Source organism: Danio rerio, chromosome 8, assembly GCF_052040795.2.
Source record: "Danio rerio strain M-AB ecotype USA chromosome 8, GRCz13ab, whole genome shotgun sequence".
Taxonomy (NCBI): domain Eukaryota; kingdom Metazoa; phylum Chordata; class Actinopteri; order Cypriniformes; family Danionidae; genus Danio; species Danio rerio.
Genome location: NC_141028.1, coordinates 12,985,001 through 13,012,965, shown reverse-complemented (window position 1 = coordinate 13,012,965; position 27,965 = coordinate 12,985,001). Strand labels below are relative to the sequence as shown.

The following is a 27,965-nucleotide window of genomic DNA, read 5'->3' as shown; positions in this document are numbered from 1 at the left end:
GAGATCTACCTGAGCTCAAACTCCCCTCTCTCCTTGCAAACGAGAGGGAGCCCCTGACTCGAGGATCTTATGAGCTCAGGGCTCTCCCCCGGGACAGCATGCCAAACAAGCTTTATAATCCATCATCAGCTAAGTGTGAACTCTTGAAATATATGATCTCAATTTATTTTGCTGTATTTCAGTAACCTAAAAGCATTTTCAAGCCATGCACATTCTTTTTTTTTCCTAAGAAATACAAACCTGAAAGGGTGCTATGCATGAACTACTATGGGAAATTTAGAAAGCATACTGCAGCACACACTGTATATGTAATCCTCACAAATTCCTGTGTCAACAGAATTTAGGCAATTAACAAATAAAATAAATGCTTTGTTTGTGTATGTTGTCGTTGTGTGTGACCGCAACTCTTTTTTTGCCCCTCTCCACATGAATCCTGCCCCATGTTACTAACCATAGCAGAAGAGAAGAGTAAGTATTGGCAGAAATCGAAGACGGATGATTGTTTGTGTATTGAAGGGGCGTTGAGCATGACCTGGTATGGGGATTTTAAAAAGCATCCCATACTGAAGTATCCAAAAGATATGCCCTGAATTTCCAGGTGGATACACTTTGTGCGATTTTTATTTATTTTTATTTCAGAATCTGAGTTATGGGATGAATATTAATTATTATTAAAAAGTGTTTATTTGTTTTGTGGTCATGATCCATGACATGGTGGATTTTGGTACCAGACAGCCACAATTGGAGCATTAGTTGTCAAAATTATAATGTATTTTCCTGTTTTAAGCTTAATTTAAGCAAAGTCCCATTAAGGCAAGTCATTTCACTCGATGGCCATCTTTGAAACACCTCTTGGGCAGTATGCTCAGGCATTCTGTCTGAATGGGGAAACATCGAATTCTCCAAAACCTTTTGCCAAGCTTAAAATCACGTAACATATTTGGAATCACCAATGGAATTAAACAACAACCGTCTCATAAGTTTAGTTTCTACATTCGAATCAAACAAAATTAGCATTTTTTTTTCAGGTAGTCAAGCTAATGCTCATGGACACTCGAAAGAAACAAGATCACGACATCAACCTCATTTATGACCGTTCAACATATCATCACCCTCTTAATAATGCTTCATGAGATTGTGCTGGTCTTCAGAAGTAATTCACAACTCGGTCTTGACGGTGAACCTCCTACAGAAATGACAGCGACTCTAACTTTACAAGTTTGTGGGGCAGTTGAGTAGTAGCTGTCATGTGATTTATGTTTGATAGGACGGACTGTACCTCGCATTCATTTTATACAGATTACAAAACCATAAAAACTTTTGTTTTTAAGTGTAGCTGTTTCATTTTAAGTGCAGTTTTCAAGTTTTATGTGGATAAATTTTTTATGTTTGTGAAGCAAATATTCACTGAGATTCCAGTGTGTTTGTTGACGACCAAACTGTCTTAAAAACACTCATCTGGTCCGAACATTACCCTGGAGAAACGTCATTATATAGTGACCAATGACTGACTCCTGTATAGGCGGGGCTTCATTCACCATATTGACGTTACATGAGTGACACGTCTTGTGTATTGATAGAAGTGAACCAGCAGACTTGGTTTCTATTTATTTTCCTATTAATTATTTTTTCCATTGGAATCACATAATACAAACTTTGATTCTAAATAAAATAAATTGAACAAAATTTAAGGGAAGATGAGGGAAAGAACAACAACATCATGAAGCATTACAAATAATACAATCAAAATTAAAATGGACTAAATATTTATTTTGGCATGCTCAAACTTTGTTTAAAGCACCTCTGATTGGTGGTGAAATCTGTAAAGCATCATGGGTAATGTAGTTTTTTTTAAATAAACTGAAACTAACAGGAAAAGGACATTTACAATCAATTAATCAATTTTAGCAATAGAAAATCAGCACAATGCCACTTCAGCTCTCAAAAGTCTTTAATATCACTTTTGAGAGCTAAAGTGGCAGTGTGACTATTTTCTTTTAATCTTTTGCTACAATGTTTATTTTTGATCGAGCACCTGTCTTCGATATTTTTTAGATGTCGCACATTTCTGTCTTTGCTTGAATTATATTTTTAACCACTAAAATAAAAAGTGAAAGTTTTTGCTTTCGAAGACAGGACACTTGGGACCAAAATCCTTCCATGATCTGTCATGGAAAAGTGAACAATAACAAATAATAGCATTTATGTAAAGAGAACATGGTATTTGTGAAAAACCAACACTATCTCACGGCAATTCGTAACTTTTTAAGTTAGTGGCTAAATCGTATGAAATCGTACGATCTCATTCGTACAGTTTAGTACGATTCGCTCACCCCTTAATGACGGTTGGGCTTGGGGGTGGGGTTTGATGCCACGCCTCCTTTTTAAAATCATACACTTTTGTACAAATTAGCCACTAAACTGACAAAAAGTAAAATACTTACGTTTCCTCGTGAGATCAGGCTGGAAAATCTGTTTGTCAAATGTCAAGCCTTGTTTATGTTCTTTTTTTGTCTATCATAAGCATGTGGTTTCAATATCATTTTTTCCCATTCAACTTTACCCATCAATAGTCATTTCAATATTTACATTGTTTTATTATGATATTACTCTTCATCATTACTCTTGCTCTACGTGATGCCTGCAATACTGAGTCTTTTATCATGGATTATTTTGTCTTATAGTCCGGCATGTGATTTCTGAAATGTCAGTGTTTAACTTACTAACTCAGTCTAACCTATAACCTCCTTCTCTTTTCAATGTTTCGGATCTTCCTCACTTACTCTGGGGGACATGAATGATCAGAAGGCAGTAAGTATAAAGGGACTCATCGAAGACCAATGAGAACATGCATCAGCGTGACAAGATCGTGGCAAAATGTCCATCTGTGTGTTTTAGTCATTTGTTTGTTGGGTGAAAGTGTACAGCAGGGTACAAAATTGTTGAGGAAAATGTAAAACAAAGAAAAGGAAGTTTTTTTTGTTTTCAGATCAATAATCGAGGAATTTTGTATATTGGTGTTTAACTAACATTTAAAATAAGAAAGTCTAAAAATGTTGTTCAACTTTGCACAGAAATGCAATTTGTAATAAAAAATAAACATGCATTCAACATTTTGTACCCCACTGTAGTTCATAAGCAAACAAGTAACATGTTGTACTTTTGGGATATCTGTGCATGTAATATTATAATCACCTACTGCACCCTTAAATAGAATATTTTATGTCATCAGATGTTTATTTTTCTAAAAATTACTCAATTGAATAAAATGTTTTGCTAAGAAAATGATATAAATATAGTGGAGGCATTCTAAAACAACATATAACTAGAGTTTTTTTTTTTTTTTTTTTAACATTTGCACTTGTATTGTTCTAATGCATGAAATGCAGGCCTCATTTTATCCTGTCTGTATTCTATTCAACATTTCTAATTTATTATGTTGTGGTATGAATTTTGTTCATCTCATGCACGCTGGGAGATTTTGATTAACTTCTTCTAGTGGTCAAAGTCACTAAGTAGTTGAGTCATTTTCTGGAAAAAGTGCATTACTTCAACCAAAAGCATGCCCAAGATCAACAGTGTCTCAATGATATATGACAACCAGTCAGATGTTTCATAGAATTTGGTTGTGTTTTACAGATTATGGTGGATTTTATATTTATTTGGTCTTACTTGATGCATCTTATCAGCTTTTGTGCTTTTTAAACCCACATGAAAAATATACTGTAGTAATTTATGAGTACTATAGTGTTTTCAACCAGTACTAGAATTTAGAACTATTTGTTGTTAAATGCTCCAGCATACTATATCTTTGTGAACTACTAAACTGTAATAAATGATGAGTATACTTTAGTTTTTTTTTCTGCAGGAAACTTTGTCATTGTATCACCCCAGCAACTATAGAATTAGTCATTTGAGTACTTTACTACAGTATGGTTCAAAACACTATAGTATTTACTGTAGGTTAATATAGAAGCCTACCTTTTCATTTTCATGATGTTCTTGTTTTGCATTTGTGCTCCTTTCTCCAGGAGTTAGCTCACCAGAAAAAAATTAAAATTATGTTATTAATTAGCTACTCACCCTCATGAAGTTTAAACCCTGGAAATCTTTGTTAGTCGGAGCAGAAATCAAGATATTGTATGTGGAATCTGAGATACCTGGACCTCCGACAGCAGAAAGGTACCAAAGCATCCTCACAATAGACCATATGACTTAAGTAGTCAATTGTAATATTATCAAGGTAAGGCAATACATACATACCACAAAAATAATTACTTATTTCAACAGTTTATTCTCCTTGGCGTCAGTATAGGGCGGTTAAGTACGCCTGTGCTTTGTTTCAATTAGGAAAAAAGGCGCGCGCGGGCATCCGGGAGGACGCGTCACTGACACAGGAAAAGGAACTGTTGAAAAACACATTATTTTTGTTTTATGTGGACACAAAGGTATTTTCATAACTTGATAATGTTTCGATTGAACCACTGAATGAATATGGTCTGTTTTGGGGATGTTTTTGGGCATTTCTTTTGCGATGGAGTAAGAGAGATCTTCACCTAAAATATCTTAATTTGTGTTTCGAAGAATTAAGCTTTACCAGGTTTGAAACGACACGAGGATAAGTAATAACATACTTTTCATTTTTGGGTGAACTTAGACGTTACTTACTTTAAACCCAGTGTGATATCCTCCATTTTGTTGTTGTCAGAGACGGATGACCGCACGCGCGCAATCGCAGAGCGTGTTTTTGCATCAGAGACCAAAGACGAGGATGTGCGTGAAGAGATCTCCCTGTTTGATGTGGCAGACGACTGTCCTATCCTCAACCAGGAGCTGGCCCAGCACGTAGCCGATCATGACGATGAAGAGAAGCGGTCAGTGCACATTACACAATTATCTTTTAAAAAAAAATCTTGTTTTGCTCAAGATTTTGACTTTTGACAGCAAATTATAGATAGCCTATATAATTTTGTTGTGATGTTGAATAGAGAGAAATATTTTATTAGTAACCTTTAGCATAGTCTTTGATATACTTGATCACACATGACAAATAAAAGGTGTCAAGCACTAAAATCAGCCAGTATTAAATGTGTTTATTATTGTTGATAACCTAAGTTCATATCCAAAAGTTGTAGTTTTTTTATAAGAGAGATAGGGGAAAAAATAGGGAAGCATTATTATTTATTTATTTATTTATTTATCATCATTATTAGTAGTAGTAGTAGTAGTAGTAACCTACAGTATGTTTAATTTATTTACTATTTTAAACGACAGTACAATTTTGAATTTTACAAGTTTGAACAGATTCATAAAATATTTGTGGTGTTGTACTGTACACCTTTTCTTAACATTTCATATTCCTTTATTCAAAAGGTCATATTTAAAATTCCTTCTCAATTTTTAGAAAAACAAATCAATTTGCCAACATTGTGAGAGTTTGTAATACACTGCAAAAAATTATAGTTATAAAAAAAACTGATTAAAAACCTGTTGCTTTAAAAGCAGAAGTTGACTTTAATAAAAAAAGAGTAAACCCATAAAAAAATTTAACAGTTAAGCTGACATAACAATTTTTATAATTATGCACATTGTTAATTTTCTTAATAATTTTAAGGCAACAGGTTTACTCACTTTAAGATAGTTAACTAATCATTTTAAAAGCAAACAATTTGCTTCCTTTAGTAAAGCAGTCAACTAATCCCTTTTTTTTTTTTTTTTTTTTGCAGCGAGACAATCAAATCCAGAAAAAAATATGCAAAAGATACTAAAATACAATATTTCAACCTCATAACTAAAAACAAAATGAGGGACAAAAAAGAGCAAAAGAATATGAAGTAGAAGTGTTTAATTTACTTTTCAGCTGACTGTTTGTTTTCATTCTTGAAAAAATGTATACTTATAACTAATCAAACTTTATCTTTTACCAAACCCCACGCAGTAAGAAATATCTCAGCCGCTCTCACCCCGTGCTCGAGGACAAACCAACTTATTTGGAGGTCCCTCATTTCCAGAGAGTGTCCATTACTGGTGACTATGCTGCTGGGGTACGTTTCAATTTATGTGTATTAGGAACTGACTGGGACATTCAGATGCTATGCAAAGTTTTGATTTACATACTGCTTTTGATCAAAAAGGAAAATTTTGTTGGTAATTTTTGCTCCTAATCCTTGAGACCTTCATTTATTTTTGTAACACAAATAAAGATATTTTAGATGAAATCCAGAAGCTCTCTGATTCTTAATAGACAAGTGTCCCGGGATGTTCAGTGAAGGAACCCCCCAATTTTTTTTTTAAACAATCAATGTGGTTTCAGTGGTTTGATCGTAATCATATGAAGCTCCAGTAACACATTTGTACACCAAAAACACTGTAAAAATGACTGTTTGCCTATCTCTTTCATGGCAGATTAAAGGGATAGTTCACCCCAAAATCAATTTTTCCTCATCGCCTTTTATTTTTTTATAAATCAATTTAAGTTCCTTCTGTTGAACCCAAAAGAAGATGTTTTGAAGAATGCTTTAAACCTGTAACCATTGGCTTTCATAATATAGTTTTTTCCTTCTATAGAAGTCAATGGTTACAGGTTTCAGCTTTCTTCATAATATCTTCTTTTATGTTTAACAGAAGAAAGAAACTCATAAAGGTTTGTAATCGTGAGGCAGAGTAAATAGTGGGTACATTTTTGGGTGAACTTTCCCTTGAAGGTGTGTGTTTACTATAAGCAATACAATGCTTTCCTGACGATAATGGCAAATTCAGTCATTTATCCAGGATTTTTTTTGCCCACTTGTTCTTCAAGCTCCATATGATTACAATTGAACAACCGAAGTCACATTGAATATTTAGAGAGCATTTTTGGCTTCTTTTCTGGACTTTGCATGTCTCTTGATTGCGGCATGAGAGAGCTCTCACAGATTTCATCTAATTTATTGTAATTTGAGTTCTGAAGATGAACGAAGGTCTCAGGGGATAAAAACAAAATAGAGCTGCACAATATAATTAATGTTACCACGATAATAGTATATGCAATATTCATATCGAAAGTTATGTAAAATGACTTTTATATAAAGTAATATAAATATAAATAATATTTATATAAATTACTTTTTAGGGATGCGCCAAAATGAAAGTTCTACCAATTATGTGCTGTTCTGCTATAGACTGATTTCATGCAGCCGCCCTTTTAAACAGTGTCGAGGCTGCGGTGGGATGGAACCAGGAAGTATCGCCTGAGTCACAAAGTAATGTTGTGTACCTGGCTGTATATTTTATTAGCGAAGAGAAAGCGACATAAATTTATACTTTCGCCGCCTTCCGAGTGGCCCGAAGGTTCATTCTGAATTGAAAATGAAAATAAAAAGGGATATTGCACCTAATTTTTCCAAAGTTAAGGGAAATGGCACTAGTTAGCTAACGTTTTCTTTCCCAAACACATGTTTTAGATGCCAATTATCAAACTCAAGTTATTGAACTGATTTTTCCACTATATTAGACTTGTCACGATACAAAATTGGTACTAAAATAAAAATAAAAACTACCATTTCTCTTTAACATTTAAGCACTGTTGATGGCATTCATAATCAGCTCTAATTTGCCATTGTGTTCACAGGTGCTCAACAATAAGGACTGTGATTGGCCGGGAAGGTCATCAGTTCACTGCACTTCACAATGTTTACCGAGTGCAAATACAGACGATGGATTCGCTGATGAATCGACTGATCTTCACGGCTTTAAAACGCTCCAATGTCTTTGTATCTGTGTTTGCAATTGGTGAAGAGCGGTGAGCTGATGACCTTCACAGCCAATCACAGTCATTTCTGTTGAGCACTGGTGAATACCATGGCAAATCAGCTGTTTACGAACATGCTCAGCGGTGCTTAAATGCGGGAAATGGACGTTTTAAAAATTTTTGTACTAGGACAACATTATTACAGACAAAACGAGGATGTGCTACAGAGGACTGCATTGTTTTATCGCTCACCGGGTTACATAGGCTGAAGCAGGAAACCCCCCAAGGTGTTTCCCTGGTGCTATGAACTGAAGCCCAGGAGGACACTTAAGCGTATTACTCTTAAAGAGATTGTGATGTTGTTTAATGCCTAATATTCTTTTAATTGCTTAAATTGAACTTAACTGAACAATATTAAAGTGATGTTTACACCATATATGCACTTTGAAATCGCGGCAATAGCTTGAGGTTTGTATTCCTCAGCATGATGTTGCAATGTTTACAGTGCTGATCCTTCTGGGTTGCTTCCCACCGCAGCCTCGCTTTTGGGTTTTAAAAATGGCGGCCATGTAAAATAAGTGTATACTTCCGGGTTTCTTTCCACTGCATCCTCGCATTCATGTTTTAAAATTGCGGCCACGTGAAATAAGCATATTGGCTAGAAGGTGGACCTAGAGCTGAAAGCATATAATAGTGGGAGTAGACAACCAGACTCAGAATATCTGCCCAGGTTTTTACTCATTCGTAGTTTCTAAATGTTTGAACATTGGTCATTTTTTAGATCCGAAAAATGTATTATATCCTAAAAATATCCATTATTATTTGTTATTTCAGTATGATAATTTCATAAATAAAAGTTTTTTAAAGATAATAAAATTGGTTAATAATAAAAATGTTACATTGCAAAAAATTGCAAAACCCGTGCAGTCCTAAAACAAAACGAGGGTGAGGAATTAATAACAGAAATGTAATTTTTGGGTGAACTAACCCTTTAATGCACACTCACACTGTTGCTGTGCATTTGGGTTTATTTTTAGCGCATATTTCTTGTATCTAAAAGCCATTTCGATGCACTGCACATACACTGGCCTTCTGCACAGAATCACACCCTTATTCACCAAACTACAGGTGACCATGGATGACTTCGAGCTGGCCTGTAAGGGTCTGTATCGGGCCCTGACTATCAGAGAGAAGTACATGAGAATGGCCTTGCAGAGATTCCCCAACACTCCATCTCAGTTCTTACGCAAGATTGAAGGAGAAACATGGAAACCTGAAGATCAGGTGCTTCCAGGTAATACGGCTATACCATAATAAAAATATGTGAAGAGTTTAATGGAAAATTATTGGACTGGATTAATGGAATATGTTGTAATCACTGTGCGAATTATACATTGACCATCAGGGGGGTCAAAATTTTTCGGTTAGTGTGTGTAATACATGCTTCAGTCATTTATGTTTTTTTTTTTTTTTTTTGCATCTATATTGTTAATAAAACATATTTTAGTTTTCAGGGTTTTCAGGTTTCAGCGTTTTGAGGGATATTTAGAGTATTCTGACCTACACTTTTCTCTGATTAGCTCTTTCAGATGTTACTGTAGGTCAGACTACAAACATTATGCATCTAACTTAACTTTACTTTCAGGCTAAATTTAAATACATACAACTATTTTACGCAAAAACAAAGTCTCGTAAACCTGATGTCTATCGGTGCTCTAGATCTTCCAATTATAGACTTTTTCCTCAAGTAGACTGACTGGCAGGATTATGCATTCACAATGGTTTCAACCGTTATAGTGGGTCAAATGTATATTTATAATATCTATTATTGTAACTATTAATATTATTATTTAAAATACATAGAGTGAATTATTTCTCGGTATTAAATAACTGACCCCCACCCCCATCTTTTCTAATTATTCCTTAAGTGTTCAATTTAACACATTTTTACTCATTTACTCGTTTTTAATCATTTTAATTCTTTGTTGTTGTTTTTCTTATACTTGTGTGATTATTTTATGATTCTTTTAATCCTCTTGTTTATGTAAAGCACTTTAATTTGCCATTGTGTATAAAGTGTGCTACATAAATAAACTTGCCTTGTCTTTATTAGGTTTTTTAATCTTAAAGGGTACCTCTTATGCCCCTTTTTACAAGATGTAAAATTAGTCTCTGATGTCCCTAGTGTGTGTGTATGTAAAGTTTAAGCTTAAAATACCTCACAAATTATGTTTTATAACTTTTTGAAACTGCCCCTTGTAGGCTTTGATCCTATAATTGTGTGATTTTGGTGATTGTCGCTTTAAATTCAAATGAGATTGTGCTCTTTTCAAAATTGGGCCGAGCTACAAATGCCTATGTGTAAGCATCCGATTTAAAAATGAGACTAATACTAATGAGGGAGAGATTGTCACTAATTCCCCCCTCTGATGATATGTATAAAGGAAGAATGTTAATTAAAGTGTTTCTGCAGGCTGTTTTTATAAAGTGAGATTACAAATAAATTATTTAATACATTTATGCTATTATAAGCTGCTTATATACTTATACTTATAAACTCCTTTAAACCCCTTATAAAAGTGATTTTTGCATAATAGGTCCCCTTTAACCCTTTACCTGCTCCACCAAGAAAAAAATGTTTGGATTGCATTTCTTAACTCCTGTCGCTAGTTAATACAATCAATGCATTTTTTTCAACACATCCCATAATTTTTAAAATATCAACTTCTATCAATTGGTTGATATGTCGGTTTATGGTAAAACTACGTAATTAATGCATATACTATGAAAAATCTGAAAATGTGAAGTGTAAAACCAATTTATTAAAAAAAATAATCAAAATAAAACATTTGTGAATGCTAAATCTTCTTCAAATTTTGAAGTATGCTGTATAAAATATTTCAGATTCTTCTTTAAATTTTTTTTTTTTACACAATAAAACCAAAATCAAGTGTAGTAGTGCAACAGGATTATGTTTGTTAGATTTTTATTTTTTTATTTTTTTGTAAACCAACATTGCTGTGTGTGTGTAAATAATTATTTAAAATGGACATTCATTAAATCATTAAGACAGTAAAACTATGGAAGACCATTTTGAAGAGTAGGCTTAATCATAAATAATAATAATAATTTTATCTGGAAAACATTCTAGAATTAAGGAATCAGATCTGCTTTTTTTTAGAATTGATTTCAAACACTAATGTTCAAATTATTTTTTGACAAGTTTGGGTAACTGAAAAACTGGAAAATAAAAATTCATTAAGTCACAACAGGCCATCTGATCATTGTTGTGTTGCAGTCTTCACCCCTCTTCCTAAACCCGGCGAGGATCCTTTCTGCACAAAGGATTTCCCTCCTAACCTCGGCTACGTTGCTCGTATGAAGGATGGTGTGATCTACGTGTATAAAGACGCAGCTGCTGCTGATAAACACCAGCCGCTGAACCACCCCGGTCCAGACCTGGCCACCTTCATCGACGACATGAACTTCCTCATCGCCTTGATTGCTCAGGGCCCAACGTGAGTTTTTGAAAGCCCTGCAGTTGCTGAATTTAAGGTCTGTATTATATTATGACATTTTCAAATTCAAGTCACCATCAGGTTTTTAAAAAGAATGCATGATTATATTATATTATATTATATTATATTATATTATATTATATTATATTATATTATATTATATTATATTATATTATATTATATTATATTATATTATATTATATCATATTATATCATATTATATTATATTATATTATATTATATTATATTATATTATAATAAATTATATTATATTGCATTATATTATATTATATTATATTATATTATATTATATTATAATAAATTAAATTATATTATATTATATTGCATTATATTATATTATATTATATTATATTATATTATATTATATTATATTATATTATATTATAATAAATTAAATTATATTATATTATATTGCATTATATTATATTATATTATATTATATTATATTATATTATATTACATTATATTATATTATATTATATTATATTATATTATATTACATTATATTATATTATATTATATTATATTACATTATATTATATTATATTATATTATATTATATTATATTATAATAAATTATATTATATTATATTATATTATATTATATCATATTATATCATATTATATTATATTATATTATATTATATTATATTATATTACATTATATTATATTATATTATATTATATTATATTACATTATATTATATTATATTATATTATATTATATTATATTATATTATATTATATCATATTATATCATATTATATTATATTATATTATATTATATTATATTATATATTATATTATAATAAATTATATTATATTGCATTATATTATATTATATTATATTATATTATATTATATTATATTATATTATAATAAATTAAATTATATTATATTATATTGCATTATATTATATTATATTATATTATATTATATTATAATAAATTTAATTATATTATATTATATTGCATTATATTATATTATATTATATTATATTATATTATATTATATTACATTATATTATATTATATTATATTATATTATATTATATTATAATAAATTTAATTATATTATATTATATTGCATTATATTATATTATATTATATTATATTACATTATATTATATTATATTATATTATATTATATTATATTATATTATATTATATTATATTATATTATATTATATTATAATAAATTTAATTATATTGTATTATATTATATTATAGGTCAGTAAGATTTTTATTGTTTTTTTAATTGTTTGTTTTATTGTTTTTCTTCTATACTCATTAATGCTACGTTTATTTGTTCAAAATTACAGAAAAACAGCAATATAATAATATTTGTTAAAATGTCATCCTGAATGTGTTGACTGTGCTCAAGAACCATTTATTATTATCATTAAACTTTTATTACATTAACATGTTAAAAGTCTTGTCGTGTCAAATTGTTTTGACGACTAGATATACACAAGCTTCTTAGATGCAAGTAAAAGCATTTATTTTTAATACCTTTTGTAGCAATAATTTAGATTACAATACAATACAGTAGACTATTTATTTATAAAGCACATTTAAAAGCACCCAATGTTGACCAAAGTGCTGTACACAGGAGCACTAAAGACAGAGAGAAAACAGAATATTAAAGAAAATGTTTAATAAATAAAAGCAATAAAACAGTGATCAAGAAGTATTAAAAGAGAGAGAAAATAGATAGGTCTTTAAAATAGACTTAAACACAGTGGAGCGTTCCAAAAATTAGCACCAGCAACTGCAAACATGGTAAAGTCTAGATCGAATACGCGGCCGGCCGGAAGTGTCTTATGCACATCATACATAGCAGGATTTTTTTTGACACTGTATAACAATAATTAATATTTTTAAAGTACTGTGACGGTTGGATTTAGGCTTGGGGTGGGGGTAGACCTTACTAAAAATACAATTTATTGGGTAATTTAATAGATACTGAAGCATAAATGATACTTGGTACAACTACTGTTTTTACATTACTGTGACGGTTGGGTTTAGGGTTGGGGTAGGCGTTTATAAAATACAATAAAGGGGAAATTAATAAATAATATAAATAATCCTCGTTAACATCCGGCCACAATTATATCCAATCTAGCAACAAACACTCGATCATCTCGTTTTTTACGGCGTGTTCTAGCACAGTGAGTAAATTGAGATCATTAGATCTCAATGATCGAGAGGGGGTATACGGACAGAGCAAGTCTGGAAGGTGCTGAGGGGAAAGATTATTGACGGCTTTGTATAGTAAAACTATAAATAATTTTTATAGTGAAGTGCAGAAAAAATTGGAGCTACTGACTCATACTTGCGGGTGCCAGAAAGTGGTCTAGCTGCTGCATTTTGTACCAGCTGCAGACAAGAGAGAGAAATGCCATAATAGAGAGAGTTACAGTAATCCAGACGAGTTGTTATGAAGGCATGAATCACTGTCAAAACTTGCGTAAAGGAAAATGAATGAATGAACTATTATGTTTAGAAATGTGTTGAAAAAATCCTTGATGTCTGTTAAACAGAAATTGGGGGAGAAATTTACAGGGGGCTAATAATTTGGCAACTTTTACGTTCTTGAAGAATGTTGATGTGCATTGTTCCTTTTTTAAAAAAGAGGATTAATTATGCTGTTGATTTTCTTGCTGAAAATCTCAGTGTCTTTTCTCCCTCAGAAAGACCTACACTCACCGCCGCCTGAAGTTCCTCATGTCAAAGTTCAACGTGCATGAGATGCTGAACGAGATGGAGGAAATGAAAGAGCTGAAGAAAAATCCCCACAGAGACTTTTACAACTGTAGGAAGGTGTGATTCCAATCAGCCACATCATTTATTAATTTCCAGCTAATTTTCACAGTCATTACCGTTGTTGTTGTTGTTGTTATTGTAGGTTGATACTCACATCCATGCTGCCGCCTGCATGAACCAGAAGCATCTCCTCCGCTTCATCAAAAAGTCCTACCGTGTGGATGCAGATCGGGTGGTGCATGTTTTGAAGGGCAAAGAAGTGACCCTGAAGGAGCTTTTTGCATCTCTTAACCTGCACCCTTATGACCTGACTGTAGACTCCTTGGATGTGCACGCTGTAGGTATCATACAACACATACATATTCATTCATTTATACACATACAACACATCCATGCAGCTTCTTAGTGCCTTCCCAACTAAAATGGGAAGAATATGGGTTTAGGAGGATTATATTTCACCACATATGGTTTGGAATAGAAATAACTGTTTTTTATGATATTATTTACGAAACAGTATTACTTGACAGTTGGCCGCTAATTAAAAAAAACAATATTTCTAGTAATGCCTGAAATTGTCACATGGTTTAGTGTGATAATCAGCTTGCAGTTATGTAAATATGTAATTGTAAATGCAGTACTGTGATCTGTTTACATAAGCAGCTCTCGGAGCAACTCAACTAAATAATTATCTCAAATATATATATGTATGTGTATATATACAGCGCTCAGCATATATAAGAACACCCCTCACAAATAATCTTTTAAATTCATGTTTTAATAGGAAGCTTTACAATAATATATTTGTGCATATACATTATATTAGTCAGTACTGAAGCCAAATCTTGAGCTCATCTAACAAAGTAACTTATGATAGCAGTCCAAAAGTAGTACACCCAAATATATATGTTATAGAAAAATATTAAATAAAAATGAATAAATAAAAACAGCAAAAATCAAGAGAAGCTAAACATTTTTTAAATTTAGTTGATATTTTGTAGCTTGTAATTTGTTTTTGCAATATTTTGCTTGCATTTGATGTTATTATCTTTCAATTTTTAAATGCGTTTGGGGATTAAGATATTATTTTAATAAATATATCTGTTTAACATATGTGTTTTGTTTAAATGCACCAAAATACATGACTTATATTCACTGAAAAATGGATACAAAAATTATAATTTTTAAAATTGGGTGTACTCAGTTATGCTGAGCACTGTATATGTACCTGAAAATACAACATGCAACTGTGTTCATCAGAGGAAAAGCATTTTAAAAGAGAAGAACCTCAAATAAGAAATAATAATAATTTAAAAAAATAATAAAAAATGCCTTTCAATGGCTGTTACAAGTATTTATGGCTGGTAAAATTTCTCATATAACCAGCTATCTTGGTAGATATGACAAAGCTTGCTTTAGGCCCTGTTTACAGCACTTAAAAAAATTACCTATTTAAAATGAGCTGAAACAACACAATTCTTAACTTTTTTAGGAACCACTCAATTATTTTATGTTCAATAAACTTAAATTTGAACAAACCATAAATGTGCTGTATGTAAGTGTTTGACTCTTCTAAAGTATAAAAATGCCATAATATGTTTGCTGATATTTAAGAAACACGCCAAGTGGACATCTGAAAAACAATGCTGAAAATGTGCGTGCTGGAATGCTGTCTTTGATTTGGTTATTTTAACCCACCCAATGTCACTTTAGGCCAATTATATTTCAGCACTCCGGGTTGCCTTGCTGGAAAATTTAATTTGTGTATTTCATTCATTCATACAGTAAGGCTAATAAAGCATGCGTCCGTGACCGAAATGCGACTTCAGATTGACAGAAGCAGAGTCCGAAATGAGACGCAATTTCAGAGTTCCACATGATGGAATTATAAAGATTACAAAAGTAAACATTAGATGAGAAAGTTACATTGTAGCTCTGTGTCCTAACAGCATGCTACGTCATGAGATTTGCACTGATGAACAGTTTGGCTGTTTGCACCAGATGAAACACAACTGAAATTTAAATACAGAAGCACAGAATTGTGCACTTACTCCAATGAAATGGTGAGGTTTATAATCTAATTAATACATATTAAACCACTTTAACATTATTATATGTGCATGCTGAATGATTTGATATTTGTTTTGTAACTTGGCTTCCGCTGAGTCCCAGTTGTAACATTCAATTTCACACGGTTTATTTTATTCAAGATCTGAGGTGAAACTATCTGCTGTAGTATGGCAATAAATGTCATGTAAAATGGCATTCAAACTCACATTATTATAAAACACATGCGGTGTACCTGAGGTAGACATTGTTCATCCTGTTGTTTACCTGTGAGAAATAGAAGCCGTTGTATTGGTTAGGACAAAAACCAGGTACACTCACGTCAATCTGGCAACCTACGCTTGCTTAGTTTTGATCCAGGAATGCAATACCTAGTTCAACCACTGGGTGTCAAACTTACTGCACCACCTTAATCGATTCGCATTGGGATGACATGAAGTGATTGTGTGGAACCCACAATTTTTACAATGAGCATTATGCCCTGCTCTTTATGCAGTTTTAATTAGCTTTATAATTAGACTGGGTTTGGATACAAAACCCGGCCATGCTTTGTATCCTCCGCTTTTTTGACATGTTCTTAGCACTCATAACTGCTTATAAGAACTGTTATTTGTGATGATTGCAGAGTCATTTACAGTTTTCCCTCGCTCGACTTCATTCAGGGCAGACAAACCTTCCAGCGTTTTGATAAATTCAATGCCAAGTACAACCCCGTGGGTGCCAGTGAGCTGCGTGATCTCTACATGAAGACTGAGAACCACATATCTGGAGAATACTTTGCAACTATCATTAAGGTATGACTCGGATGAACCATTGCTCTGCTCATTTACCCTAACGGAAAACCAATCAATCAGCTGTAATCTCTGTAATCTTGCAGGAAGTTGCTAGTGACCTGGAGGATGCCAGATACCAGTACGCAGAGCCTCGTCTGTCCATCTATGGCTGTAACCCTAATGAGTGGGCTAAGCTTTCCAGCTGGTTTAACAAGCACAGAGTCTTTTCCCCTCATCTCAAATGGATGATTCAAGTGCCCAGAATCTAGTATGTGAACCTGTTTCTCTTCTCATTACCAGAGCCTGTTTACACCTGGTGTAGAATGGCAGTTTTGTTAATCTGATCACCAGTATGTTTCTCCATATATACTGTAAATCAGTTGTAATTCTGTCCATTCTTAAAAGTTGAGTTAGATTAGTGCTTTCACACCGGTAGACTGATTGTTTTGTTCCATTATGTTGGGCTATGTATGAGGCTATGTTTGAGTGACTAAAACTTAATGTCTAGCCAGCGTCTAAAGACAACATTGTTTCGAAGTCCAATACTGACATCAAATGACATTGATATTTGGTTGATTTTAGGTTGTGTTAGAAAGTGACCAAACATCTTAAACCAACATCATATTGACGTCAAATACTGACATTTATTCGTCAGGTATGGCAAGTAAAATCCAACATCTGATAGACATCATATTGGTAACGTTCACAAAATGTCAAGCTGTAACATCATTAGACGTTGATATTTGTTGATGAATTTAGGAGGGACATTGACATCGGCCATCTTGTCATCAGTGACATGCATCTAAACCAGGGGTGCTCAACCCTGTTCCTGGAGATCTACCTTTCTGCAGAGTTTGGCTCCTACCCTGAATAAACACACCTGAACCAATTAATTAGGACCTGAACGCTGCTTGATAATTACAGGCAGGTGTGTTTAATATGGGTTGCAACTGAAATCTGCAGGAAGGTAGATCTCCAGGAACAGCGTTGGCCAGCCCTGATCTAAACAGTCTCTGGGTAAATGCATGTAAAGATTTTGGATCTTCTTAGACACTTTTAATGCTTCCTAACAGTTTGCTGCAATTACAAATCACCCATGTCTTGAGGTAGTTCATTATGATGCGATTTAACTTCAATGTGAGATTTGATTGGACAGGATCACAGGACTGATTCTTCTAATCCCCTTAGACAGAAAAAACAAAGTAGTGACTGCAGGTTGAAGGAAAGTAGCGGAGTAAATGTACAGATACTGCGGTGAAGTTGTTCTCAAGGGAAAGTAAATTACTAATTTTTAAAACTACTTAGTAAATTACAATTCCTGAAGAAAAACTACTTAATTACAGTAATTTAAGTATTTGTAATTTATTACTTTACACCACTGACTAACAGTTCATGTTTTCTTTTAATTCTCCCTTTAGCGACATTTTCAGAGGCAGGAACTTTGTGCCACACTTCGGAAAGATGCTGGAAAACATCTTCCTCCCTGTTTTCCAGGCTACAATTGACCCGAACTCCAACCCAGAGCTTAGTGTCTTCTTGAAGCATGTGAGTGAATCTGGCTAATAATGTAATAGAAACACTTGAATCAAGAGAGAGAGAAGAGAAGTTGTCTTTTGGTATTCATAACTTTTTTAAATCTTTTAAAAGTTCTAAAGGGTTTTTAATTTCTTTATTAGTAACAACAAGTATGCAAAAAGGATACATTAAAATGATCAAATCATTACAGTTAGAATTTTGCTAAAGATTTCTAATTTAAATAAATGCTGTATTTTCGAGCTACTCGCAGTTATATTCATGAGTTTATTCATTGTATTCATCAGAGAAAGCTGGAAAAATTATATCATCAATTCCACATTTTTCACCACGTTTCTCAGCATTGATGATATTTTCTACCAAATCAGCTTGATCAAATCTCAAATTGATCAAATCAGATTGATTTATGACAGATTGCGACACTCGATGCTGGAGTAATGATGCCGATTTATTTTTTCTAATATTATTTAGTCATGAATTCTACATTTTTCAGCATTGATATTTACTACCAAATCAGCATATTAGCTTGATTTCTGACAGATTGTGACAGTCAAGACTGAAATAATGATGCTGAAGATTAGTTTTTGCGGTCATGGCAATAGATTGTTTTAAAATGTATTTAAAACATTTTAAATGTGCATAAAGCCAGATTTATCCTGGACAATAAATCAATGTATTTATTATATAACACACTTATGTTGCCATAAATGAGTAACTGTGTTGAAGAAATAGGTATACTGTGTTTGGGGAAATACATATAAATCTAACGTACAATCCTTATGTACAATGCAGAAAAAAGTCATTAGACTGATAGAAAATGTGGGGTATTTGGAGCATACAAATCCTTTATTTTTTAATTTAAAGATGCTTAAGTTTAGGGATTTGGTTAAGTTTAAAACAGCACAATATACGTTTAAAGCTAGAAATAAATTACATTACATTTGAAATGCATTCAAAAGTTTTTTGAAGAAAGACAAGGGGGATATAATCTGAGAGAAGAACTAAATTTTAGGAGGTTGAAAACAAGAACAACTTTAAAAAGTTTGTGAATGGTGTGAAATTAAAAAGTTTAAAAAGTTTGTCTGTGTGGTGTGAAATTACGGAATAGTCTGGATCAGACGCTCAAACAATGTCAGGATATTAATCAATTTAAAAAGTTGTATAAATATGTATTATTAAAGGAATACAATGATGAAGGTGATTGAAAAAAGGATGAAATGAGAAGGGTATGATGAAATTTTATATAATGGCTGTTTGCAGTACTTTGTTATAAAATGTAAATGCACGAATGGAATTAAACATATAATATGTCAAAGATGCCAAAAGGAAAAAATATGTCTCATGTAAAGCTTATGTGTCCCATGAAAAAAGAAGAGATAAGTAAAAGAAGAAATAAGTTGAAGTAGTAGACGAATTATGTGTGTGGTAATGGAGTCGGGAAAAATAATAAGCTTGTGCTTCATCCCGCTCCATTTCGCCCATGATGAAATTTTGTTTAAAGAATTGTTTTAAGTCTATGATTTTTATTTTCAGAGTAATTAAATCAAACCAAATCAAAAAATGGTCATTTTTGAATATTATTGTAGAAAACATCTGTAATATTTTAACTCTTCCAGCCCTGTGTTTTTCCCTCTGTAGGTGACAGGCTTTGACAGCGTGGACGATGAGTCCAAACACAGCGGCCACATGTTCTCCACAAAGAGCCCCAAACCTGAGGAATGGGACATTGTAAAGAACCCCTCGTACACTTACTGGATTTACTACATGTATGCTAACATCGCCATTCTCAACCAGCTGCGCAAGTGAGTATCTCAGTGATATAAACAGAAGGACCTTGCTTTGGAATATTGTGTGCTGGATAAATGTACTGGTGCTCGTTATTGAATGTTGGAGGATTACAATTCCTGACTTAAAATATGTGACCGATTTTTTTTTTTTTTTTTTTTTTTTTTTTTTTTAATACACTTTACAATTTTGTTCCATGGACTATCTCATACCTCAGATCATTTGAATCAGTGAATCGTTACCTGGAGTTTTGCCCTCACCAGATCATTTGTATCAGTGAGTCATTAACTGGAGATTCGCTCTGACCAGATCATTTGAATCAATAAATTGTTAACTGGAGAGTCGCTCTCACCAGATCATTTGAATATGTAATTTATTAACAGGAGATTCGCTCTGACCAGATCATTTAAATATGTAAATAATTAACTGAAGATTATCTCTGACCAGATCATTTGAATATTTGAATCATTAACTGGATATTTCCTCTGACCTGATCATTGTAATATCTGAATCATTAACTGGATATTCGCTCTAACCAGATTATTTAAATCAGTGAATCGTTAACTTGAGTTTTGCCCTCACCAGATCAGTTGTATCAGTGAATCATTAATTGGAGATTGACTCTGACCATATCATTTGAATGTGTAAATCATTACCTAGAGATTGACTCTGACCAGATCATTTAAATATCCTAATCATTACTTGGAGATTCACTCTGACCAGATCATTTGAATATATGAATCATTACTTGGAGATTCACTCTGACCAGATCATTTGAATATCTGAATCATTACTTGGAGATTCACTCTGACCAGATCATTTGAATATCTGAATCATTACTTAGAGATTCACTCTGACCAGATTGTTTGAATATCTGAATCATTACTTGGAGATTCACTCTAAACAGATCATTTGAATATCTAAATCATTTCTTGGAGATTCACTCTGACCAGATCATTTAAATCAGTGAATCATTAACTGGAGATTCACTCTGACCAGATCATTTAAATCAGTGAATCATTAACTGGAGATTCACTCTGACCAGATCATTTAAATCAGTGAATCATTAACTGGAGATTCGCTCTGACCAGATCATTTAAATCAGTGAATCATTAACTGGAGATTCGCTCTGACCAGATCATTTAAATCAGTGAATCATTAACTGGAGATTCACTCTGACCAGATCATTTAAATCAGTGAATCATTAACTGGAGATTCGCTCTGACCAGATCATTTAAATCAGTGAATCATTAACTGGAGATTCGCTCTGACCAGATCATTTAAATCAGTGAATCATTAACTGGAGATTCGCTCTGACCAGATCATTTAAATCAGTGAATCATTAACTGGAGATTCGCTCTGACCAGATCATTTAAATCAGTGAATCATTAACTGGAGATTCGCTCTGACCAGATCATTTAAATCAGTGAATCATTAACTGGAGATTCACTCTGACCAGATCATTTAAATCAGTGAATCATTAACTGGAGATTCACTCTGACCAGATCATTTAAATAAGTGAATCATTAACTGGAGATTCACTCTGACCAGATCATTTTAATTAGTAAAGGGTTAACCAGAGACTTGCTCTTACCAGATCATTTTTATCAGTGAGCTTGTAACTGAAGATTCATTCTGACCAGATCCTTTCGAATCATTAACCGGAGACTTCCCCATTACCGGAAAGTTTGTATGAACAACAACAACAAAAAAATTATGTATGAGTAAAATGAGCTTCAATACATCAGTGAAGTTAAAATATTTAATAACAGACCGTGGAAAGTCACTGTTTGTTGTGTGTTTGTGTCGTGCAGGGAAAGAGGAATGAACACGTTTCAGTTCAGACCTCACTGTGGTGAAGCTGGAGCCGTCACTCACCTGCTGGCCTGTTTCATGACCGCAGACAACATCTCTCACGGCCTCAACCTCAAGAAGGTAAATACACCATTCACTCATCCTGATCGTTAGAGGGCGCACTTCACCTCATACACACAATTAAAATACACTGTGGTGCAAAGCTAAAAGGCAGTAGCTATGATATTAGCTGAAAATTGATTATTGATATTTTGGAACATTCCTCTATTATCACATAGATAATTATCTGACTGCCAGATTTTCCAGTGCACTACCTATAGTTAATTTGGCTGGACAACTGAAAAAGTATTTTTTCGCAAGTTCACACCATTCTAGTGAGTTAAATCAAATCAGTGAAATGTGATCAAATGTGGGCAAACACCACTGTTGGGTTAAAAAAAATGATCAAATGTTGGGTTTCTTCATATCTCACCCAATATGTTGTTTTTAATTATGTGGTACACAAAACACCAGCAAATAAAGAATCGATCTTTATCAATTTGACAGCACACGTGTTGTAAATTGGTCACAACACAAACAACTGAAAAAATGTGCAGCAAATGGGTCACAACACTTGCAAGTATGCACCTAACACAACAGAAATGTTTTTAGGGGACCCAAAAACATGACGGACCCTGCTGAGATATGGATGTGTTTTTGTTTATGTTGTGCAGGAGCGTAGTAGACATTTTAAAAGTGGGGGGAGAGCTGTATGAAATCTGAAGTTTACATTCTTAATCACCTGTTTCTAAACTGTCTGTCTCTAAAATAAATGAAGGCGTATCCCCCCCGTCCCCCACGGTTGCTACGCCCCTGATGTCCTGTAATTAGAATGTTAAAATAAACGAAAAACAACTCACCTTTCAAAGACCACCAATCACTTCACTGAGCAACAGTCACGGCATAATAACACATCCATATCTCAGCTGGGTCCAACATGGTTTTGGGTCCCCTTGAAACATTTCCGTTGTGTTAAGTGCATATTTGCAAGTGTTGTGACCCATTTGCAGCTTGTTTCTTCAGTTGTTTGTGTTGTGGCCAATTTGCCACACGTGTGCTGTCAAATTAATAAAGATCGTCTCTTTATTTGCTGGTGTTTTGTGTAATTGCATGTGCTTTAGCTCTCTCGGCCACTGTAGGAAGTAAATAAATAAATGAAAAGAAAAATCTGTATTTTTGCGATTTATACCATATTTTAAAGGAGATCTAATTAGAAAATAGGCACATATGTTGGGCATGATCTTTATATCAAGAAGAGGGCTGAGTTTTCTACTGAACTCGAATATATTTGCATCTCATCGCTGCAGTACACACTGTATAATTATATTACATGAAAAATACTATAGTACAGTGGTTCCACCTCAGAAAAGAAGTGTCTGAGTACCACCACAACAACCGCAACTGTCCAAGTACCACCATAACAACCAGTATTAAAATACTAGTAGCGTAGTAAGCCCAGTAAAGCAGCGACAGGTCTGCACAGTTCAAAAACGTGGCAGATTAATTCCTATTATTAAGAATATTTATTGTTGTCAGGCATTTTAAACATGATAAATAGTTTAAACATTAACAGTGTACTGTGCTTATAGGTACAAAAAAGACAAACAAAAAATCTAAAAACGTCATAATTTAAATAAAACATGCTTTTAAAAGTAAAAAATGAAAGTTTAATGTTCTTAAAATGGAAAAAAAAACTCCTGTACTAAAATGTTAAGTATTACCATACAGTAGCCAGTTCATCAACTCCTGGAAATGTTGCCTGGACCTCAGAAATATAGGCTATATGTCATCATAGTCATATATAAATCATTTTTGATCAATTTTGAAATGTATGTAGCCGGCACAAATGACATATTTGACTCCTCCGCGTACCACTAGAGAGCAGCCCAAGTATCACTAGTGGTACACATACCACAGTTTGAGAACCACTGCTATAGTAAATACTAAAGTGTTTGTAGATAAATATTTGAATTACACTGTCGTAGTAATTATATTGTTGCTGTGGTACAACACAACTGTAGTAATATACAAATTATTCAATAGGTTTCAGTTTTCTACACTACAATCCACCACAGTTTACACTAATGTTCATTAACAAAGAGTTGTACTCATTATGCACTTTACTATGTGGTTCAAGAACATGTTTATTATATATTACTGTAGTTTTTCCCCATGCAGATTTCTTTTAGACATTACAGAATAACAGATGAAAGCATACAAAAGCGTGGACGCAAAGTCTACATTATTATTTATTTATTTTTGTAAGTGTGGATGGAGAGTTGTTCAGAAAAGCTAGGTGAAACACCAGTGTGGACGCAGATCGTTTTAATTTTAGAACACTGTTTTAAAACTAAAATGTATTACTGTAAATGGGGCCTATGGCTCTCGACTGGCCTGAGAACGCCTCGGGATCCCCCTGAGGAGCTGGAGGAAGTGTCTGGGGAGAGGGAAGTCTGGGGTTTTCTCCTGACCCCACGACCCGGCCCCGGAAAAGCAGATGAAAATGAATGAATGAATGAATGAATGACTAAAAAGTTGTGTATTATTTATTAATGTTTCTGCCGTTATAAATCTCACATTATTATTATTGTTGTTATTATTATGATTATTATTATTATTATTTTTTTTTACTATTTTTTATTTATTTTATTTTATAATTTTTTTTGTAAGTCGTGAAAACACTATTGAGCAGGTTTTTTTATTATTATTATTGTTATTATTATTATTATTATTATTTAAGCAAATAAGAATGCTATATATATATATATATATATATATATATATATATATATATATATGTATATGTATATGTATATATATATATATATATATATATATATATATATATATATGTGTATATATATTTATATATATATATATATATATATATATATATATATATATATATATATATATACACACACACATATATACATATATACATATACATATACATATACATATATATTCAAGTTAATATGAAAATGGTCATTAAATCATGACAGAAATACAGCAGTCAGTGTGTCCTCATGTGTTATCAGAGTCCAGTCCTGCAGTACCTGTATTACCTGGCTCAGGTGCCCATCGCCATGTCTCCTCTGAGCAACAACAGTCTGTTCTTGGAGTACAACAAGAATCCCCTGCTAGAGTTTCATAAGAAGGGCCTAATGGTCTCTCTGTCCACCGATGACCCCATGCAGTTCCACTACACCAAGGTATGCAGCTTTCCTGATGCTTGTCATGCATCTGTTTTCTTTGATTTGATGTGTTTGTTTTTTTATGTGCACTCATGAACAGGAGCCACTGATGGAGGAGTACGCCATCGCAGCGCAGGTGTTCAAGCTCAGCACCTGTGACATGTGTGAGATCGCCAGAAACAGTGTCTTGCAGAGCGGCCTTTCTGCTGAGGTGAGGCCAGCTCAACTGAACATCACTTCGCTTTCAGATGTACATTTACACACAGTGGGGTTTTGGTTATTACACAGCAACTGTTATGTTTATTGAACTAATAGTGCACAGTGTAAATGTTTAAAGATTACAAATTACATCTCTAACTGTGACACGCCTTTAAATGTTTACACTATAGTTTCATAATGTATTTTAAGTATGTTTTAATATAAATGTGTGCAAGTATTATTAATATTATATAATGTAATAATTATTATTATAAATATTATTTTTATAGCTTTTTTTGCATGAAAATATTTAGATTTAGTGTTATGTATTATTAATATTTTTGTTTTATTTTTAACTAAAAACTTTTTTGTAATATAATAATAATAATAATAATAATAATAATAATTATTATTATTATTATTATTATTATTGTTATTATTATATTTAAAATATATATATATATATAAATTATCATTATTATTATAAAGGTAAATGTTTTTTAAAAATCCTTGTTATATTATCTGTTATTTATTTTTATTAATGATAATAATAATGATAATTATTATTAATATGATTATTATAGTAATACATATTTATTATTATTATTATTATTATTACTTTAAAAATAATAATAATTATTAACATTAATAAGAAAAAATACATTCTGTTTTAATTTTATATTGCAATTATTAAATGTAATTAAATGTAATTAAAATGTAATTAAAATGCTTTTAAGTGTAAAAATGCTTTTGTTGTGGTTTCTTATTTTTTTTTATATAGCCTTATTTTTTATTTAATTTTTATTTATTTTATAACTTTTTTAGTTATTTCTAGTTGCTCTTGATCTGAAATTTATAGATGATTATATTGTAATCTATTACATTTCAATCTCAAATAACAACAACTAGACAAAATAGTTGTAATTTTACCTAATAACAACACTGATTTTAGTAGTACTTTTCTATTTTAGAACAATAGCATAGTGATTCTAATAATATCTAAAAATACCTAATCAATATTTTAAATTTAAGCTACACTCCTGCAGTGTGTGTCATTTTATTTCTAGTTGGACTTGATCTAACATTTATAATTTATTATTCATTTATTAATTTTCTTTTCGGCTTATTAGCCCCCTGTGTATATTTTTCTTAATTTCTGTTTAATTGCAAAAAGATTTTTTTCAGCACATTTCTAAACATAATACTTTTAACTAATTTCTTTTATCTTTGCCATGACGATCGTACATAATATTTTACTAGATATTTTTTGAGAAACTAGTGTTCAGCTTAAAGTGACTGTTAAAGGCTTAACTGGGTTAATTAGGCAGGTTAGGGTAATTAGGCAAATAATTGTATTACGATGGTTTGTTCTGTAGACAATCAAAAAATATAGCTAAATGGGCTAATAATATTGACCTTGCAGTGGTCTTACAAAAATTAAAAACTGCTTTACCTGTAGCCGAAATGAAAGAAAAAACACTTTCTCCAGAAGAGAAAATATTCTAGGAAATACTGTTAAAAATCCCTGCTCTGTTAAACATAGTTTGGGAAATATTTAAAACAGAAAAAAAAAAAATCACAGGAAGGGTATTATTCATTGTAACTTCAACTATATATATTTATCTACCAATTTATTAAATCACATCTTAATATCCACACTGCAGCATGATCTTTATTGTCTCCCAAACAGGAGAAGATTCACTTCCTGGGCACCAGCTACCTGCAGGACGGTCCTGAGGGAAACGACATCCGCAAAACCAACGTGGCTCAGATCCGCATGGCGTACCGCTACGAGACCCAGTGCTATGAGCTGAATCTCATCCGAGAGGGAGTGATGGCCGAATGAATCAACATGCAGACTCAGGCTCTTCTTAAACTAGAGCCTTAGTTCTGCTATTATTCATGAGAAGCCCATGAGATGACGTCCATGTCTTACTGCAGTTTGCAGTTAATAAGTTTACACCCCCTTTTTAATGTAATTTTTTATTGGTCATGCTTTGAGGGAAAGCCTGTTGCAGCTGATTCAATAAACTAAATCTATACTTAATTTTTTTTACTGTCATGTCATTCATTTGACATTGTTTATTACCAAAAAAGAAAACACAAACAAGATTTTTTATTAGTTTATTCTGCACGTTTTTAATACAAGCATGCTAGAGCTTTATGTGAGCAACAAAATTACGTTTTAACCATTCATTCATTCATTTTCTTTTTGAATTAGTTCCATTATTAATCTGGGGTCACCACCGCGAAATGAACTACCAACTTATTCATCATATGTTTTACACAGCGGATGCTCTTCCAGCTGCAACCCATCACTGGAAAACACTCTCATTCACATACATACACTATGGCCAATTTAGCTTACCCAATTCACCTATAGCGCATGTCTTTGAACTGTGGGGGAAACCGAGCACCCGGAGAAAACCCACGCCACCATGGGGAGAACATGCAAACTCCACACAGAAATGCCTGACCCGGCTGAGGCTCGAACCAGTGACCTTCTTGCTGTGAGGCAACAGCACTAC

General features: G+C 32.6%; 2 protein-coding genes and 1 long non-coding RNA gene across 7 annotated transcripts in view; 2 read left to right on the top strand and 1 right to left on the bottom strand.

Annotated features, from left to right (window-relative positions):
• ampd1 (adenosine monophosphate deaminase 1 (isoform M)) overlaps positions 1–27,484 on the top strand; it is a 30,132-nt gene extending 2,648 nt beyond the window's left edge. For 2 of the 5 annotated variants that reach the window (XM_087262990.1, NM_200893.1), the window contains 14 exon segments: positions 4,709–4,874; positions 5,939–6,044; positions 8,858–9,023; positions 11,028–11,247; positions 13,961–14,090; positions 14,176–14,370; positions 16,760–16,891; positions 16,975–17,138; positions 18,289–18,415; positions 20,042–20,205; positions 22,003–22,123; positions 25,084–25,257; positions 25,340–25,450; positions 27,128–27,484. In XM_087262990.1, the coding sequence (XP_087119116.1) occupies positions 8,864–9,023; positions 11,028–11,247; positions 13,961–14,090; positions 14,176–14,370; positions 16,760–16,891; positions 16,975–17,138; positions 18,289–18,415; positions 20,042–20,205; positions 22,003–22,123; positions 25,084–25,257; positions 25,340–25,450; positions 27,128–27,283 (1,854 nt within the window). In that variant the 5' untranslated portion in view covers positions 4,709–4,874; positions 5,939–6,044; positions 8,858–8,863 and the 3' untranslated portion in view covers positions 27,284–27,484. 5 annotated transcript variants of the gene reach the window in all.
• nr1h5 (nuclear receptor subfamily 1, group H, member 5) overlaps positions 1–27,965 on the top strand; it is a 612,581-nt gene that overhangs the window by 395,764 nt on the left and 188,852 nt on the right. The gene's annotated exons all lie outside the window — the stretch shown is intronic.
• Positions 18,851–22,933, bottom strand: LOC147842584 (uncharacterized). The gene is made up of 2 exons (XR_015497684.1): positions 21,731–22,933; positions 18,851–21,547 (listed from the first exon to the last, which is right to left on the bottom strand). It is a non-coding gene; the product is annotated as an uncharacterized LOC147842584 (long non-coding RNA).